The sequence below is a fragment of the Empidonax traillii genome, unplaced genomic scaffold (assembly GCF_003031625.1).
Source record: "Empidonax traillii isolate 1590-97213 ecotype Southwest subspecies unplaced genomic scaffold, ASM303162v1 scaffold1005:size266651, whole genome shotgun sequence".
Lineage (NCBI taxonomy): Eukaryota > Metazoa > Chordata > Aves > Passeriformes > Tyrannidae > Empidonax > Empidonax traillii.
Window position 1 is genome coordinate 69,009 of NW_020956198.1, and position 20,247 is coordinate 89,255.

General features: G+C 47.3%; 1 protein-coding gene across 6 annotated transcripts; it reads right to left on the minus strand.

The window, feature by feature from the left end:
• Positions 1-346: 346 nt before the first annotated feature.
• Positions 347-18,418, minus strand: ZDHHC1 (zinc finger DHHC-type containing 1). Of its 6 annotated transcripts, none has more exons than XM_027904079.1 (13): positions 18,309-18,418; positions 15,756-15,974; positions 14,669-14,720; positions 14,222-14,348; positions 13,510-13,611; positions 12,544-12,668; positions 12,044-12,202; positions 8,548-8,660; positions 3,165-3,183; positions 3,098-3,128; positions 2,433-2,526; positions 1,669-1,777; positions 347-1,244 (listed from the first exon to the last, which is right to left on the minus strand). In XM_027904079.1, exons 2-13 carry the CDS (start codon positions 15,972-15,974, stop codon positions 967-969), a joined length of 1,428 nt encoding a protein of 475 aa, XP_027759880.1. In that variant the 5' UTR covers positions 18,309-18,418; the 3' UTR covers positions 347-966. The 6 variants fall into 6 exon arrangements, with proteins under 6 accessions (XP_027759880.1, XP_027759877.1, XP_027759876.1 ...); XM_027904076.1 differs by adding an exon at positions 17,519-17,601 and having other exon boundaries at positions 3,098-3,183; positions 18,309-18,409; XM_027904075.1 differs by adding an exon at positions 17,507-17,601 and having other exon boundaries at positions 3,098-3,183; positions 18,309-18,409.
• Positions 18,419-20,247: the final 1,829 nt, after the last annotated feature.

The following is a 20,247-nucleotide window of genomic DNA, read 5'->3' on the forward strand; positions in this document are numbered from 1 at the left end:
AACACCCCCACGTCTTCCTCCCTGGGGCTAGGCTGTCCCATCAGGGCTGGGAGTCCAGCCTGCCTGTCCCATGTTGGGATATCCTGTCCTGCTCTGAGTAAGTGCTTGCAGGTTGAGACAGGTGAGGGGAGAACACCTTCACCGACTCACACAGCAAACCTGCTTTGCCCTGTCCTTCCCTAACCTGCACCCACCGTAGTCTGGACAAAGGGTCAGTTGTGCTGTCCGTGCATCAAAGATCTGGTAGGTTGATGGAGACTCCCCCGCCTTCCTTTTCTTCCCTAATTCTTTCCTGTTTGTTCACCAGCACCAGGGGCCTGTCTGGAAATGGTGCAACTGGTCACATCAACCAAGGCTTGGCTGGGCTCTAACGCAGATCTGGCAGCCCGGGAAATGGAAAGGTTTCAGGACTTGCTGTATCCCAAAGCTTCTGCTATGAGAAGGCTGCACTGTGGGGCACCCCAGGCTGCTGGGAAGGGGGAGCAGGTCGAACTAAATTGCCTTACAGAGAACATGCTGGTGGTGGACTTGGCTTGAGGGGGCACAGTGGAAAGCGGTGTAGGGATGGGGCAATCCTGAGGTTACTCCCTGACCACCTGCTGAAGCCTCTGAGCATGATCCAAAGACTGACAGGGTTTAGGCAGATGGGAAATGCAGATTTCAGGGTGCAGGGAAGAGCAGAGATGCAGCCTGGTTCTTCCCCACACAGTCTCCCGGGCAGTCCCTGCAGTTCCAGTGTGCAGAGGGCCAGGGGGGATCAGCCCTTTCCCAAGGAAAGCACTGGAACTCTCTCAAGAGCAACAGGTCTACCTTAGGTTTGCCACCTCGCTGCCTCTTGCCTTTGGCTGAGGGTGAGAAGTGTCTCACTGCAGCCTGACAGCACATGCAGAGTGAGGGATGAGCCCCTCAGGCCTCTACACAAAGCTAACACCGTTCCCAAAGGCTGTGGCTTTGGAAGGCTGATCCCTAGGCCGCTGTGGTGCTTGTCCTTATGTCCTTGGAGCAGGGGTGGTGTCTGCTCACGTGCTGCTTGCTGGTGCATTTTCTGTGGTCAGGTTCGGTTGTGCTCTCCCTGGGCTGGAGCTGAGGGACAAGAGGTTCTCCACTGCTCTTACTCACAAACACATCAGGAACCTTGGAGAAAAGTTTCAGGTCTTGTTCCACGTGTCTGTCCTGCTGGCAGCCTCTCCTTTTCACCTTGTGCTCAGAATACAGGTTCTTCTTCCTGTCCCCTCTGGGGTTGTCTGTGGACAAGGGATAATGTTGAGAGTTGCTTGAGTTATCCTTAGGAGGCCCTTGAAGGGCTGTGCTCCCAAGGCGAGTCTGAGCCACAGGAATCTCATCCACGGACTCAGCAGACTCTGAGTGATAGTCAGCTGGGGGTCCTGCTGCCTGGATGAGGCTGATGCTGCCAGGGGGCACAGCAGCGCTCAGAGGAGAAGCTGGCACTAAGAGGTGAAGGCTGTGGGAAGGTGGGGTGGCAGCAGCTGTGGCTGGGAACTCTGCAGATGGAAATAAAGGGAGCAGAAAGCTTGAGAGAGATCTCTCAGCCCCACAGGGACATCAGGAAGCCCAGGAACTCTGCTGTGGCTGATCCACCAGGGTTAGAGGAAATCATACCTATATTTACACAAAATTCAGCAGAGAAACTGGGTGGTGCACTCTCACCTGAGTGGGGATCTGGGAACGAGGGCTGAGGTGCAGCATGTTCTTTAGATCCACTGTCCATTGCTGAGGAAGAACCTTTGTGCATCTTCTTTCTTCTTTTCTTCTGTTGCTGTGAGAGCAAGTGGCCCAAGAGAGGAGAAGTCTGTTTATCAGCCCAAAGTAACAAGATATACAGTTTTTTCACTTGCTACCCCTTTCTAATTCCTCCTACTTGAATAATGAGCACCAGGTATAACCAAAGTCCAAGAATATTTTATAGTTTGAGTTGCTATAAAGCAGGGATAGAGAACAGGTATTGAATAAACACACACATTATCTGCATGCAGTGATTCTCTGTGTGTTGTCTCATGCAGCTGGAGGATTTATGAGACGCTGATCACTTGTATTGGCAAAGCCAAACTAGAAGAGGGGGCCAAAACTCACACAGCACAGGACATCCCAGAGAGGGACAGTCCCTCCCAAGAGAGGGACAGTTCTTGTCCAAAATACAAGTATAAATGAAAAGGAGTTTTTCTTATCATGTAGATGACAAGATTTTGATAACAAGCTTGGAGGAAAAGGGAAAAGCACCACCATCTGCCATTTGCAGATAAATGAATGTGAGGAGCACAGTCCAAGGACTCTGGACAGCTGTTTCACAGGCTCAAACTTCACACCCTGTGTGAGCAGGGGGCAAGCACAGCCTGCACTAGAGTGAGGGTGTGCCCCTGCACCTCGGTGCATTGCCAGCAGCACAGGTTTGGGGGGTAGCAGGTCCTGCTTACCTGAGAAGGGGCTGCAAAGAGGAGAGCTGGGGGCTCTGGGGAGGAGCTCTGCTCGGGGTCACCTCCTCTGCTGTGGCCATAGAGCTTGGGAAAGCTAAAACACACGGCAGACACACAGGGTGAGTCCCCAAGACAGGATTTAACTCTGATTCCCTCTTTGCATGTACACATCAGCCTGACTGAAGCCTCCCCTGCCTTCCACAGCATTCCCAGCAAAACTGCAGGGCAGTTTTTCCTGCACAACTGTGCTAAATATGAAGGAAATCCCCAGGGACACAAATTAACAGGCAAGGATTAATTAAGAGGCAAAGACCTTCTTTTCCCATGAGTGCTTGCCTGTGTTATAAACTTTGCATCTCCTGACAACCTGAAATCATGTAACCATAATGAGCAGCATGCAGGAATTATGGGACAAATCAGGCAGCCTCAAAGTAATTTTACCATAAAACAATTAATAGGAACCACTTTGATATAAAATATTTACTGTAAAACAGCGTTAATAGAGTATTCTAGGAATGATATTTTCCCAGGGGAGGGAAAGCAAGTATTTATCCCCTTCTTGAAACTCAAAGATTTCACTGGGTCTTGGTCAAAATACTGGTGGCTCCCTATCCTTGATGACAATTTCCCATCCACCACACACACTGCTGGAAGACTCTTCTCACCCTTTTCCTGGAGTTACTGTTGAGAATTCCACTGCTTGTATTCCAGGGTCTGTATAGCCAGGGTTACCTGACAATAGGTCTGCTTCCTGGAAAAAAAAAAAATTAAAAAAAATTAACATTTTCAGACTAATATGGACACAGAGTGGAGAAGAGGGATTTTCACTACAGATGTCTCCTTTCTCCTCATGTCAGGCATTTTCTGCCACCCTCACAGGCAGCACAGCTGAAACTCAGCAGGAATCTGCTGCTTAAGAAGATGGAAAACCAAGACTGAACGCAATTAGAAGTCCCTGATTCATTCATTTAGTCCAGGCAGTACTTTATGTGACTCAAGACCAAATCACACTTAGAGAGATCAGCTTAGTCATTTCTTGGGACCACATTCAAAACACCACTTAAAGCCTCCATTAGTTACACAGTCCACTCCGAGGAACTACTCAGTGAATGCAAAAAAACCTGGTTTTTAAATGCAAAATGGTGAGGAAGATGAAAGCTTGCAACACATGGGAAAAACATAAAGTATTTTCTGGTTCTTGCGTGATCCTGTCTGACTGGTAACTGCTGTTTTTTAAAAAAAGTATGTGATACATTGATCATTTGCCTCAGCTGTAGGTGAACTCAAAGTAATGCCACACTGAGCTTGAAAACTGCATATTTTCAGGTACATACAAGAAGACTCCATAAAGAAGCCTCCTAAATCCAAGTGTATGCATTACAGGAAAGGACTCCAACTCTGCCTCAAAAGGACCCAGTTAAGATGGTCAGAGTAGCAAGGGATGCAGGCCATGAAACCCTGTTATCAAAAAGGATAAACCATGCTCTGAAGAACCTTGACACTACTTATCAGCTCCTCTTAAACTTGAATAACCAGCAGGACAATTTCCTCTTAAGCATTTTAGCATGCAGTGATTACCAAGGCACACATTTTAAGGTAACTTTTAGGTGGTGAAGATGGAGGGATTTTAAATGTGATAGGCATTAAACAAGCTTAAACAAGCTGATGAAGACCTGTTTTTCTGAACAGCCTGATCAGCAAATTTGAGAAAAATGAAGTCAGAGTTGGACACCCCACAGATGGGCTCCTGAGAGATCCAGGGCCTCTGCACTTCACCAGATTCATAAACAATCAACAAAGGAGCAGAGCAGTGAGAAGCCTGGTGATGACACTCCCTGCTGTAAGGCATTAAAAATGAAAGGCAGCCGCAGAGAGCCACGGAAGAGCCTCTTAATCCTGAATTACAGGGTGAGAAAATGGCACACAAAAAGCAGTGTTGCCAGAGGTAAAGATGGGAAGCAATGCACGTGGGAAAAGCAGGGCAAACTTTATCCCTGGAGTTGCACATTCAGTGGCAGCCAAGAAGTCATTTCAGATGTTAAGAATAAAAAGGTGAATAAAAGGAGAAAATAGAAAAGAGTTTCATGTTACTGAATAAAATCATCGAAAGCTTGGACACTGGATTCTTTATAGTGTTCCAGCATCTTTCACCACAGAAGGTCGGGAAGAAGGTACAGAGAACAGTGACAATGAGAGGGACTGAGCAGTTTCTGCACAAGAAAACAGCTGATGGAGCAGGGTTCTTCAGTCACAAGAGGGAATACTCAGGGCAGATATGAGTGGAGAAAGCTTATGGAGAATAATTGTTTACCAGCTCTCCAACAAACACAGCACTTAGAGAGCATCAAATGAAAAAAAAATCAGGTATTAGTTTCAAAAGAAACAGAAGGAAGGCTGCATTTCTGACACAGCATGGAAATAAGCTCTAGGGTGCTGCAGGTGCTAAATGTGACACAGACTCAAGAAGTGAGAAATGCTGGTGTGGGAAATCAGCAGATACAAAGCTGTCTGAAGCTCTGTGCTCCAGAAGCCACTAACACAGAGTTCTGAGTGCTGGGAGAGAGCACTGGGGGCTGCAGCTCCTGCACTCTGTCTCAGCAGCCAGAGCTGGCCAGTGTCAGAGCCAGCACACTGGTCTGATCCCCTCTGGCCAGCCTTCTCCCCGTGCAGAAGAGATCCTTCCAAAATGACAAGTTCCTTTCAAACATCTTGGCATCGATGTCTGGAGTCTCCGCACTCATGCAATGGGTAGATAAGAGAGTTGCCAGACTGGAAGGACTTCAGAATTGCTGCATTTTGTTAACATGCTCTGTGCTTAACTGGTCTTGGAAAGGAAAAAAAAAAAAAAAAAAGGGATGGAGAGGAATTTGCAGCTGTTTTATAGGTGGCAACATAAAATTGGAAGGGAACGGGTTTAGCAGTTGCAAATGTCAGGACTTTCTGATTTGAGAATCATGCTGTTTAGATCTATCACAGGCAGGATTTATGCAAGTGCAAGATTATTAATCCGCAGAAACTTACTACGTGTATTTCACACAGAACTTGTAACCCAGATCATTGCTGACCATCGACTGAACACAAAGTGTGCACAAACAGGACGGCAGGAGCGGCATGGCGAGGGAGATTAATAAATGATTCATCTCGAGAATAACAGGAACGATTTCTTCCCAAGCAGGGAATGAAAGAGCCTTTCTGAAATCCATTTTTTTTTCATTTCAGCCTTCCATAAATAATGTATAACCAAAGCAGCCACGCAAATGGAAGTACAGCACTGGAGCTGACTAGAGGAAACAAACGGAAGCAGATTCGCTCGGTGGAAAATACAATGTTCTGTCAGTGTGACAAAACCTCCAGCCACAGCAGAGCCCAAGCCTCTCAGGCAGCAGCAGGACAGCCAGAATCCTTCCACTGCAGCACCAAGACAAGCCACTCTTTGCAGCTGGGTTGTTTGGATTCAGCTGTTTGTCCTGCTGAGAACAGACTGCGGGATCGACAGCCCACGGTGCCAATCCTGGCCCTGCTCACCCAACACCAGCTGTGTCCACCCCAAGGACTGTGGTTACAAGCTGAGGGTGAATTCAGCTCCCTTGCCTGCTGCAGCTGCCCTTATCAACCCCTCCAGTGACAGCAAGTGCCCCAAAGTGCTGTCTGCCCAGAAGGGAGGCAGGATTGAACAGGAAAAAAGCACTCTTGTCCCAGGGAAAGGGGATCTCTGAGGCTGAGTGTGAAGATAAGGTTCACCTTAAGGCAACGCTGGAAGGAGGGAACAACGCTGAAAATTTGAGGGAAGCTGAGTAAAATCTGTGTCTATTATTTAAAATCAAACCTCACCGACCTGATTCAGTGTCCAGAGCAAGTTCAAAGCTTCAGGAATGTGAGAAGAATCCCATCCCAGCTGGCCCCATATGAAAGCCAGCTCCCTGGCATGAATGCAACTACTCATTAAAGCATCAGTTTTGGTTTAGTTTGTATTTCTTTGGACTGCTACGCAACAGCCTACAGAAAAAAATTGTTTCTTGCACATCCTGCTTTGGGGACGGTAACAGAGGCAAAGGCTCGATGTGTCCAACTGGTCTGCACTTTTTGTGACATCTGAACCACTTAAGTGTGCAAAATTAGGGCTCCTGCTCTGTGCATGTTCTGAGAAGGATTCTACAACTACATAAGAATCCTTTAACCTGAACAAGAATCCTCTAACTTGCACATAGCCAAAGACTTAACTACAGACCAACGTGGAAAATGGAAGCCAAAACCAACACCCGAGCTGGAATAAGGCTCAAACCCAAGGATTAAGGGGGAAATGGATGTTTCTTCTGAGTCCCTCAAATGAATGAGCAGTTCAGACAAAAGCGGGAAGAGGATGATTTCCATTTTGCGCTCACAACACGCTGGATCCATTACAAAGGGTTGCTGTGTTCAAGCTAAAGAAGGCTGCATTCAACACAGCTCACAAAAGGCAAGTCACTCGGTGTCCTCCTACTCCAATCTGTTTGTTTGTGTTTATCTCTGGTTGCTATGTAAGAAACAAGGAAAATCTGGTGGGTTAAGGGTGAGTTGTTTTTTTTTTTAACAATGTTACTGGGCATCATCCAGTCTTTCTGGTTCCCCAAGGTACTAAGCGCAGCCCTGAAACACTAAACTCCTTCTCACCCTGCTCCTTCCAGGCTTGCTGCTCCCAATTAACCATATTCACACACCTCTAGACAAGCACCACTGAAAGGCTGCATCCCAAATGTGCGCACACACACACAAAGTCCACCCCTGCTCAAACATATTTTCAATGTCAATTAATATTCAGCGACTAGATGATTAGAGCTAATGCTTTACTCTTGTTTTCATTTTCATAGTAAGCAAAGCTCTCTGAGACAAAGTGCCAAGTATTTTTGTTGTTATGGAAACCTCTGTTTAAACTGAAAGTCCAACTTTTCCAAAACAGTAAAAAAAAAAAAAAAATATATATATATCTATATATATATATATCTATATGAAAAGCTAGGGACTCCATATTACACAAAACTGAATTAGCTCACTTTCCCCTTTGCTTTGATAGGAAAAACTATGGATGAGTCCAGAGAGATCCCAGTATCTCTACACAGGATACGTGGATGAAGCTTGGATTTAATTAATTTCTTATGAAATATAAAGCTGGTTGTATAGTAGGTAACTTGCATAAAGTGAAAAGTTACAAAGGACTGAGAATCACGGAATAATTTAGATTAGGAAGAATTTCTGGAAGCTTCTACTTCCACCCCCTGTTAAAGCCAGTACAGAATTTGTCAAAATTTAAGCTAATCCAATAATTTAGCTCAGTTGAGAGAGGGGGTATATCTGCCTCTGCAGAGTGAAGCAGCATTAAAGAGCCTGTAGAACTCTTTTTTACAGAGATACAGATCAACATCATGGGAATCACGAGGACCCTTTATCGCCGTGTAGACTCAATTCAAAGAAAAGCAGATACCAAAGTCATTTCTGAACGACCGGTGTCCTTTTCACTTTGAAGATGGTTAAATTATTGCTGTGATCAGCTGCTCCATGAGCAGTCTCTCCAGCCTTAAAGCTGGTCTCACTTTCAGCCATGACCTGGGGTACCACTCCCACAGGGCACCAAGCTGTGGCTCTGCCACCCAAACAGATGGTCCTGCCCCTTTCAGGGAAAGGATTCTTCCCACTCCTCAGTCACCCTCCTTCGTGCTGAGCCAGGCATTTATGCGACTGCTTGGTGAACCAAATGGGAGAGAGCTGGGCCAGCTCAACTATGTGTTTTTTTTTTTTTTTAATAACTTTATTGTTACTCAGATGAGTTCCCCCACCCTGTCCTAACGAACAGCTGTGCTGGCAGAGGAGATGAGACAGTGTAGGGCCCAAAACAAGTGGTGGAGGAAGAGAGTGGGTGGGATTGATTCCTTTGAAAGCAGCGCTTGCTTCTGCCTCAAGTGTTCATCGAATTACAGGCCTTACACCCTCTCACATCCTACTCAACCCCATCAAAGCACCTCTGAGGTCTTATCTCTGGCAACTGCCTTTAAAATTTGGAGCTCAGCAAAGTGAAGCAAACTTTGCACTGCAGGCAAGTGAGGCTGGTTTTGAGAAAGGGGACTGAGAGTAGGACGAGTACCTGACTGGGCCTCACTTGGGAGGAGCAGGACTCCTGTTGCTTGTCCACTTTCTCTGCCTCTTGCTGGGGCCGCTGCTGCAGGATGTACTCGTAGGTCGTCAGTTTGTGCCACACTGGGAGGAGAGAAAAGAGACCTGTCAGCACAGGAAAGGCCACTCCCTGACTGCACTTACACAGACAGCCTGAATAACCACACAGTCAAACAGTAACTGTAAACATGAAAGGACTGACACTCTAAGCCAAAAGTACCTGTGCACTGTACTGTATCTTTTATGCATCTTACTTTATCTCTTATTGCCATCATCAGAACGCTTTCTTGCAGTCCCACTGCTCTTCTAAACCACCCTACAATGGCACAGCCTTCTAGGCTGCAGTAATCTGCTCAGCTCATTTCAGAGCACATCCATTATTCATGGCCAACAGGTATGAATAGCTCAGTGAGCAATCAGAAGGTGTGTGATGCTAAATGGAGGGAAGGAATCGCTCAGGTTACTGTGTCCTGTGGAGATTAAAGGCATCTAATGTGCAAACCAGCGAGCATCAAATGCACAGCTTGCCTCGTGCCAAGCAGATGTGCCCAGAGTTCACATATTTTTGATTTTATTTGCTCTTAAAGGTCCCCCATGCAAACACATCTGCTTCCACAAATGACCAGAAGCATGGGACACTTCTGAGCAGCTTGGTTTCTTCGTGAGACGCCAAATCTTGCCAGGGTCCAAACCTCAGACATTCCTCCCAAAACGACCCTGTTATGGTATTTTTAGAGAACAAACCCCAGAAATGGATGCTGAAGGGCTTTAGTGCACAGCCTGGTAATCATTCCACCTTTTTTCCAGAAGCACTGCAGTTAGAGCAGATGCCTGGGATGTGAGACATCCCTACTAAAATCCTTCCTCTGCCTGAAGACACTTGTATCAGTAATATCTTATCTCTCAAACCATGCCCTGAGCACAGTATTACTTCACAGGAAAGTGGGGGAGAGCAGAGGAGAAGGTGCCCCTCTGCTAAAGCAATCACCTTATGAAGAAATAAAAATTCAGTATCCATCTGGTCAGGAAGACAGAGCACAGAGAGATGAATGTGAGTCTGCAGCCAAGTGATTAGCAAATGCACTTAATGGGGGACAGTGCAGAGCACCGTTTGCTTTCTTTGAGAAACAGAATATTGCTTCATAAGCAAAGGGCTATAAACCATTTTTAATTTAGAGGTTGTTGGTTTCTGAGTACTTACTGTGGAACTTTTAAAATATTTTAACAGAGCTATTTAGTTAAAATACTGCATTTTTTTGGCCAGATAACACCGCAGCACATAACACACAACCTATAATCACAGCCTGTGAAGAGCCACACATCCTTTCCTATATTTCCTTTCTATATTCCCTACTATTTTTTTCTTTCTACTCTGCTGACTATCGGCCTCTCAGTACTGAAGAAAAAATATATCCTCCCTCCAAATTTGTGAAGTGCTGTGCTTCACTGAATGCTTTTAGAACTGATCCCGAATCAAGACTAGTAATTTTTAATGCATGGACCTACTATTTGGAGAATAACCTACATCCTTCCTTTTGAGTGATCACCATAATTAAAATCAGGAAAGTAACTCTGAAATTTCTACTGTGCTTGTAACAAAACTAGATTCTAAATTTTCAAAGTCATACCTGACTGAAGCAATTTTTTTTTTTTATGTGAAGCCTAAGGGCATTACCACTCACAGGGATGCTATTTTCTTTCTGTAATTTAATTATTTAAAACCAAAAAAGGTTTATGAAAAAATACTTATGAACAGTAATTACATTTGAATTGGTAAACACTTCTAGTCCCAAAAGAGGGTAGACAGTTCATTAAAACCCTGTCTACCTCAAAGCACTCAGACTAAACTACTGACAACTAGAGATGTGAAATAAGAGGAATTCAACCAGACATATTTGTCTATCTCCCTGAAGCCCAGTTTTTAAGCTAAATGCAGTTGTAAGTGCAATGCATACTCAAGTGTAGCACACAATACAGGCTTCAGTATGGTAACACCCCTCCTTCAGAGCAAGGACTTACACACTACATTCTGCACAGCTGGAACTGGTTTCATTAGGGTAGCAGATCTTAATGTAACAAAACGTCAGCAAAAATTTACCAATAAATAATTAATTAATTTTAAAGCGGGCCAAAAGTAGAAGTCAACTTGGCTCAAAATTTATTCTGAAAGAGGAAGAAGAATCACCCCAAGGCAAGAGCAACCAGAAGTCCCCCAAGCCCGGAGCAGAGCTGCGGGTTCCGAGGGAGACAGCAGGTCTGTATCCCAGGCACGGAGCACCCTCTGGTGGAAGCTGTGCACAGGGACAGCATCAGCACAGCCCAGAACTAAACCGAAGAATGCTTCTTCATCCAAAAGAAACCTTCCTGGAGTGGCCCCAGCTTGGACATGCTTTTTGCCTTTCCACGGTGCTAGAGATCAACCTTTTGGATCCCCAGGTATCGCCATCAGCCCAGCAAAGCCAACTGGCAGTTCCACCAAGAAAGCAAAATCACAGCACGACCAAGTCTAGGTCAAGCTCCAAGAGGCTCCAGGAGGGAAAGGACGGTGTCCTCACTGACTGTGACACCCGTGCCAGCTGAGGAGCACTCACCCATCGAACGCTGCACTTCAGCACTGCAGCTGTTTTGCCTCTGGAGCCGCGCTGGTCTGTGCTGACCTAGTTTGTGTTGGCACCTGCACAGATGTTAACTGAGAAGCTGAAAATCCTTCCAAGGATCCTCTGTAACTGCTGCCCTTTACTTCTCTTCCACCACATCCCTTTTCCCTAGTTCTGGCACCACCATCTAATGAAAGTGTAAGATCTTTTCCCATCACGACCTTCATCAGCAGCCAAAAAGCACTGGCTTCATTTTAGACGACGACTGAAAAAAGGTTTTTGATGCCCACCTGTACATAAACAAACATAAATACCCCTTCTTGACACAGCAACAACCTGGAGATCTAAAGAGAAGCCTTTCTGAAAGCCTCTTCCCCTGAATTTCCACAAGTCTTGTGTCAATATGGTACAAGTTCCATAAAGCGACCTTGGCCTGGGTGTCAGGGCTCCTATTAGAAACTTAGCTCAGTACATCCACATTTCTCTGGGATGAGGGAGAAACAGGCTCTCTCACACAACAAAGCACAGTGAGGAGACTCACAGAGCCCATATGCAGAGTCAATCTGAACCTGCCATTGCTGGTGCCACGCTGGGATCGACCACTTCATCCCACCCGGTCTCTCCCACATGCTTCAGTTCCAGGACAACACAGCTCAAACATGAATGCACAGGCCCAGTGCAAGCCCCACATTGCACATGCACTGATAAGCCAGCCTTCTACTGGGGGAAACTCGTTAAGTATGATGTTGACCCCCAATTTTCTACCTTTCCAATGTGACACGGGTGAACACACAGCGAGTGCAGGGACGAGTGGAAGCTAATAAAATGAAAACAAAACAGGGATGCAGGTGACAGGAACACAACACCTACAGAGATAAATGTGGAAGGTCAAGAGGTGGCCCAGCAGGATCACGGTCACCAGGCTCAGAAGAATAAAAATCCCAGCTGTGACCAAAATGGCAGGTGCCTTGGTCTCAACAGGAGATGCAGGAAGAAACACAAGCCAGCGGTCCATGTGATTCCTTAGAGCTGTAAAACAGAGGGAATTGGAGGTTAAATGGATTGTCCTGGTAGGAAATACCTCTAACCAACCTTTACAGCTGGAAATCTTGTTAACTCAAAAGTAGCTGCAGACCCCACTGTGCCCTGGAGGCCTAAAGAAATCTGGTGCCTGTGGGGATTTCAGGAAGAGCAGTTAGCTCTGTAAGGAAAGACACTCCATCCAGCTGAGCAGAGACACTCTAACAGAAATATAAAGTAGACAGAGTAAGGAATGGAGTTCCTCTTGAGTGGAAGAGCCCACAGAAGCCAAACCCATATGGAGACATGCTGGCTGATTCACAGGATGCTCAGCTGAAGCGCTGCTGTACCATCAAAGTGCTGGTCCGAGCGGAGCATCGTGGGGTCGACGAAGAACTCCACAAAGACGTAGAAAGCAACGAGCAGCAGAAGCCCCAGGCCCAGGATGGCAGACAGAACACTGTTCAAAAAGAGCCTGCAAGAAGGGGAGAGGTCTCAGTGGCTTCAATAACATCGCACATACAATTCAATATCCCAGACTCTAATAAAGATGGAGATAAAGACAGCTGTCTCAAATTACTGTCACGCTGAATTACACTTATGATAGATACTGGTGAACAGCCTGACTTATTTTTTTGTTACCCTGAGGGACTAAACTGTGACCCTTTAGAGCAGCTGTGGTTACAAAACAGTCAAGTATATCTAGGACAGACAAAGAGCTCCCTGCACAAAATCTGAAGGCAGTGAAACGTGGCACCCAGCAGCAGCAACACTTTGCTCTCCACGGGGTTTTAGTGGGGGAAAGTAAACTGAGAAGCATCAGTGATAGTCTGCTTACTCTTATCTGAAACCTGGCACGGATTAGAGGTGTCTATATGCTGCTGTGAATCCTGCCAACTGGCAAGTCTCACAGGGAAAGCACACAATCTGGATGCAGGTGGTTTCAGATTCGAACAGCATGATCATGGTTCTATTCCCACTCCAGCTCTCAGAAGCATTAAGGACACCCAATTAACATCCTGTAAGCTTTTCCTAATAGCAAGGAATAAGACTATGTTCTCTGTTTTTACTCACAGATGTTCAGCTACAAAATTCTAATTGTTGGGATTTTATCCCTGGTTATTTGAATGTCATAATCATGCTCGTATTTTCCATCTAATTTTCTCATGGCTGATTTTAGTGGGCCAGAAACTGAAAGAAAAGTGGTTCTGTGTGGCTGAGTACAGACTGGACTGAGATGCAGGAGAACCTTGGGAAGGGAAGGGGTGACATTACTGATGCAGCGTTTTGCTCCTGTCACAACGCCAGGCTCCTACCAGTAATTCCTCTCTCCCACACAGTTGTTGAGCCATTTGCAGTGATGATCAAAGCCACACACACACTTGTTGCAAGTTCCACAGTGCTTTGACTTGGCACTCCTGCCAAAGAAAGGATGGTATTAGTGTGACAAGCACCAACTCATTACCATGACTTTCCAGTGACACAAACACAGGGGGGATACAGCAGCAGAGACCCTGGTAATAGTGTGAAAACCTTCTGCATCAAGGGCACTTCAACTCCCAAACACATCTGCCATCGCTGGACCCCAATCCCAAACACCACCAAATTTGCCTTTCAGTGCCTTGTGTGATTTCTAAACTGGAAATTGTCGATTTCTGATTTGAATCCCTTTAGCAGTTCCACAAAGTTTGATCTTAATGCCTGCCCTTCAAGCATTTCTTCTACCATATCAGCATCCAGCCAGACACAAACACACACACACACACACACACACACTGCTACACAATGCTAGGTCAAACACCAACACCCAGGCAACACAGAACACAGAGCCCTCTCCACGCAACATGTGAGCAATGAAATAAAACACACATTTGACAGAAGGTCCCTACCCAACCACCTGAACCCTGCCAGAGGATGAAGCTGAGCTCGCGCTTCAGGGGCTCGGTTACAACCTTACAGTCTGACATTACAGACCAATGGTGAAGTGCAAAGCTAAAGAAGACGGGGAAATAGAAAGAAGATACTTACACATCCACGTCACAGACATGGCAGTGATGGTTTTCAATGACATGTGCATGCTGGTTACGATTGAAGGTGGCCAGAGGCCCCAGATAGTTTTTTTCTCGCACGTTTGCATCCGCAGGGTCAATGGAGACTGCAGTAAGATGAACAACTAAATGGTAGATAAAACACACTCCTGGACACTGAAGTAAGTAGACAGTTAAGGATTTAATATGTATCTTTTGATCCTTAATACACAAAGCCCACAGAGATGAGGAATACATAACTTAGAATTGGAAACCACCATATAACTGATTGCAGCAGTTTATTAACAGAGACGTTTGCGCTGTAATAAATACCCTCTGGGAAAAGATAACTAAATCTACAGGGACAATCTTCCTTATTGTGTACTACTCTGCCTCACAGAAATGTCATTCCTAGCACAGAGAGTTTTTAGAAGTTACCTTTACTTACCAGACTCTGACCCTGCTGACATAGGTGCACATTTCTTAGTCCATACAGACCCCTTGGAAAGGAGAGTGGTTAAGGTTGTGCACGTGCCCCTGCACAAGAGCAAATTCCAAGAAGGAAAAAAACAGAAGTCACAGCAAGGAATTAGTACTGATCACCTTGCTTTCCTTTTCCTCAGTCAGAGTTCCAAGAAAGAGGAGCACCTCTTAAGAGTAAGCTCCTTACAAAATTTACAGCCACGATCGAGGATTTGTGCACATCACTGATCCTACCAAGGCCTGTGGAAAACAGAGCAATGAAGTAAGAAAAAAAACTGAGGTCTTTGAGAGGCCCAGCTGACTGGAGCTCTGATGGTTGGTGTAGCAGAATGGGAAGGGATTTGCCTTTGACACAAAAGAGACATTAGTGCTTTATTAACTGGAAGTAAAACTTTGGGATACATTAATCTGTTGAATTGGAATGACTTTAGATTGCATTATGAAGATATTTGGTAGGCAAATTCACGAGGTTTGAGCCGTGATAGCACCAAGGATTTGAGTAAACTAAGTAGATGTAAGACCACTGTGAGCTAATTAATGCCTAAATCACGCAGATGTAACTAAAACAACGATAAGTAAAATCATCCCAAACATATCAAAGGCTCATAGACCAACGTAAGTCAGATGTATAAATTATGAAAGATGCACACCCCACCTCATCAGAACTTTTCCTAGGATTCTCTCAGTAATATTTCTTGGTTATCTGGTTCTGGCTAAGCAGGCACCAAGTGGCACTGAGCCACTCGGTCCATTTTATTTTCACCAGGAAGATGCTGCCAGAAAGACGAGAAAAACCAACACTTGCTCACAAATTACAAAACTCCCACTGGGTTGATAAGCACTAAATTCAAACCTCAGGATACCGATGACCTGAAGTGAGGATCTCAAAATAACTGAGTTTTATAGACAGGACAGGATCAAGATGATGGTTGTCCTTCAGAAGATGATTTCGGTTCAGCTGCTTCCTCCAACACTTTCTGTGCTAACTACTGTCAAAAAAACCCCACTGATAGTTTATTAAGGCCCTTGTTCTCCTCCTGACCAAAGGATACGATGTAGCCAGCGGGCAGCCAGTGGCGGGGCAGCAGAGGAACCAGGATTCCGAAGCCAACCAGTGCGAAGAAGAGGTACAGCAGCCAGGCAATAACCTGGAACAGGTGCAGGGGCCAGCTCCAGCCATTTCTTCGAGCACGCTGCACCTGCACCTCGGGGACAGCTTCATCCAAATCCTCCGGAGCGATCTTGTTATGAGGTTTGTTGCAGATATTCATCTACAGAAATCAAAAATGGAGAGCAAAAAAGATGTGATGCAAATATATTGTGCCCGAGCCCTGGTGCTGGGCACGTGCTCCAAGGCAGACCAAGTTAGAGAGACTAAAATGATGGCACATCTGAGGAGAGGCTTCTCTCTGCATGGGAGATTTGTGTTCATTGGGAACAAAGGGGGAAAACCAATTTCACATGCTAGACGCAAGTGCTGATGTCCGTGTGAAACAACCGTACCCCAAACTTGCAGCCAAGGGAAACCCGCACGTTTTGCCAGTCTTGGAATGGCTCTGGACCCAAAGGGAGTAAAAAGAGCAAAAGAGGGTGTTTTGGAGGCAGCCTGCAGAGAGTGTGTGATATGCTGTGGCCTGGGGGTGTCTTCCTGTCGGAACAGAGATCTGGATGATGTCAGAACAAACGCTTTCACCTGTCTCAGAGATGCCAGGTGACCCTGCCAGGTCGTGCAGACACGGGCAGTGAGAGCCTGTGGCCCCGTGGCAGCACACGGCCTGGAACTGCAATTTAGCACGAGGAAACAGAGGTGCCTTTGTCAGGAACAAAGGAAGTGCAAAGACTAGAAACTGAAAAAAAAGTGAACTGATAACTCAGTGACAAAAAGGGGAAAGGAAGAAGGAGCTGCTCCACAACACAAGTGTAAATAGGACTGTTGCTAGACACCCATGCAGGAAGCAGTTTGGTTATTCAGCTGCCCTCTGATGTCTGGACTCCTGGCATGACACAGCAAGACTTAACTGCAAACACGAGTTGTGAACCATAACCTGGAAAGTTCCACACATTTACAATTCCTGACAGCACAACAGCTCCAGGCTCAGAGGCAATTTCTCCCTTTTTTTTTTGGTTTGTGCTGGATTATTAGCTGCTGCTTGTCACTTGCCACAGAGCTGGGAGGAGTTCCTAACATCAGATACCAGGGAGCACAAAGCAGAGGGAACAAACCAGGCAGCAGCTCTGGGGCTGTAAAACCAGCACTGAGAAGCTCTGCTCTACCTGGTACCTCTGCACCAGTCCCACCCTTCCTTAGGAACTAAAGAGGATGTGGAATTAACATCTCGCATGATAAGCAACTTCAATTAGTCTGATTGACTTGCACGTGAGAGCGCTGGAAGAAAAGCAGGAGGACTCTGGTTCACTTGTGGTGTTTCTGATGATGGTTCCAGTGCCAGAGCAATGCCACAGGGCTGGAAGAGTGCAAGGATGGCAAAGTGCTGAGAGAGAGAGCAGGACAACTCCAGTCTTGGTGTGCCAACAGTCCTTCAGCCCCAGGCAAAGGGCTGGAAATGTCTTTTGGGGTCAACTGGTAGAGGAGTGGGTAAGAATAGAACAGAATATGATTTATATTCCTCAGCACAGTCCTATCAACAAGCAGCCTTCCAGGTAATTAGCAGCATCTGCCTGCATTTATAGCTTAAATTGCTACATGGCAACTGGCTCATCACTGATGAGAAACAGTTTCCAGTCATGCCATCCTCTTCTCATTAGGCTGTTGCAAACTTGCTTGTGCATCACTTCGAGCTACCTGATACAAAACCTGCTCAGATCATTTGAAGAAATTCCCAGGTTTTTCCTTTCTCCTCATCAGACCCTGGCTAGGGAAAGAGGCCCCCAGAGACCCTGGAAAGAAAAGGAGGAAGTTCTGCTGCAAGATTTTGCTGGTTTGAGACACTGGATGGTTTTAACACCATGGTATTTAATGTCCAAAATGTTGGTACAGTTGGACAGAATTCTGATAAACCTGCTGTAACTGAAGGTGCCTCCTGGCCGGGCTGTCCCTACGGCTGCAGCAACCCCAGAGCAGAGTCTGGCTGAGAATCACAGAATGGTTTGGGTTGGAAGGGACCTCAAAGCTCATCCAGTTGCACCCCCTGCCATGGGCAGGTTCACCTTCCACCAGCCCAGGTTGCTCCAAGCCCCGTCCAACCTGGCCTTGGACACTCCCAGGGATGGGGCAGCCACAGCTTCTCTGGGCAACTGTGACAGAGCCTCACCACCCTCATAGAGCAGAATTTCCTTCTTATATCCAATCTAACCCTTCCCTCTGTCAGTGTGAAGCCATTCCCCCTTGTCCAGACGCTCCACCTCCCTCTCCCCATGGGATGCCCTTATGCTGTGGGGTATGCCCAGCACTGCCTTCTACCCAGCTCCAGAAACCGCTGAATACAAAAACCAAGGCATGAAGTCACCATCGGGGTACTCAGGGCAAACAGCCCTGAGAGAGGCACCGGTACGCAGGGACAGTCACCAGGGCAGGCACCAGGGGCCGAGCCGGGCGAGCGGGTTCCCGAGCGGCGTAAACCCCTCCAGCACCTCCCTCGTCTCACCTTCTCCCCGCAGAAGCGGTTGGCAGCGTCCCCGTCCCCGCCTCATGCCCGGGCAGGGCGCGGGGCCCGCGGGCGAGGCCTCCGCGGCCGCTCCCGGAGCCTCCTCGGGCCGCTGGGCCCGTCGCCATGGCAACGGCTACGGCGGCGCGCGGGGCCCAAACGGCGCCGGGCGCGACCGCTCCGCGGGGACACGGGAGGAAGGCTGGAAGTTGGGGATGAGCTAAAAGCCATCCTGCTGCTCCTGGAAAATCCCCTTCCCCATTGTGCCGAGCAGTCTTTATAGCACAGAAGTGTATTGTTTTTGTTAATATATATATATTCGGATTTACAGCGAGGCGTAAATGAGGTGGCAGAGTTTTACTAGAGGCTTTGGAGTGGTTAGTGTTTAAGGAAAGCGGACTAAAGCACATGGGAATATGGATCGCTTCTGGGAAGCATAGAGTTGTCTATGAAGGATAAAGGATCCCCTGAGCAACTGGAATGATGCAGCATTTGACACTGCTTTGAAATCCTCCCAGCATCGTCTGGCTTCAGTAATTTCACCAAGATGGACCCCAGGGATTCCTGGATCATGGAATCACAGGATATCTATTCTGAGTTGGAAGGATCCACAAAGATCATCGAGTCTGACTCCTGGCCCTGCACAGGACAACCTCAAGAATCACACCATGTGTTGTCCAAATGCTTTCTGAACTCTGTCATGTTTGGTGCTGTGGCCACTTCACTGAATTAACAAATAAGCAGCAAGAACCATGGAATTATTAAGGTTGGGAAAGCCCCCTAAGATCATCGAGTCCAAATGATAACCCTGCACCATTATGCTCACCACTATACCAGGTCCCCAAGTTACACATCCACACACCTTTTGAACACTTCCAGGAACACTGATTCCACCACTGCCCTGGGCAGAAAGTCCCAGTGCCTGACCACTCTTTCTGTGCAGAATTTTTCTCTAATATCCGATCTAAACCTCTCCAGGCACAACTTGAGGCTATTTTGTCTCATCCTGCCACACGTTACCTGTGAGAAGAGGCTGCCCCCCACCTGGCTACAGCCTCCTTTCAGGGAGTGAGTTTTGCAAAGTTTTACTCTCATCAGCAACCAGCAACGTGGGTGCAAGCGATTCATCGAGTCGTGCTGTCCCTGAAGGTTCGAAGGGTGAAAGAAACCGGCCCCAAACCCCGCTCGTGGTGCCCGGTTTGGCCGGGACACCTCGTGCGCGGGGATAAATATTTACCCCTGTAATTCCCTGCTTTGCATCCCAGCCTCTCTCCGCAGTCGGCGCGGGCCAGCTGTGGATTTTGGTGACCCTGGGGAGGCTTTTCCCTCCCGTCCTCGAGCGAGGCAGCCCCAGGAGCCCCGGGAGCCGCTGTCTGGCGCACAAGGAGCTCTTTATGAGCCGCCGGCCGTCTGCGCACAGCGGCTGCTTTGTGCTGGCCGGGCACTCACCTGAGAAGGCTCCAGGGTGTCCTGGGGGTGGCGTGTCCTTCCCTCTCTGTCCCCAAAGGCCCTCGTCACCTTTTCAACCTCCCGCTGCCGGCGGCTCTCTGGCCGAGGAGGGTGGGGGGCTGCACCTCTGTTGTTCTCTCAGCCCACCCTCCTCAAGCTGGGTGCAGGGGAGCAGCTCGAGGAGCTTTGATCAGCCATATGGTTGGCTCTTGTCAGAGCTGTAGCAGAGGGAAGCCTCCTGGACGCAAGGAAGCATGGCCCCCATCGCCATCCCCTGCTCGCCAGAGCGTGTTCCAGGCGCTGCCAAAGGGGCTGAGGACAGCCTTGGCTGCACAGGATGTGCAGGGCAGCTTGTTGGAAGGTGTCCCTGCCCATGGCAGCAGCGTTGGAACGAGAAGATCCCTTCCAACTCAAACCATTCTGTGATTCTGTGTTTAGCCCATCTCCCAGTCCTCTGCTGGGGGGGGCTCTTCAGCGTGGCCCTCAGCAA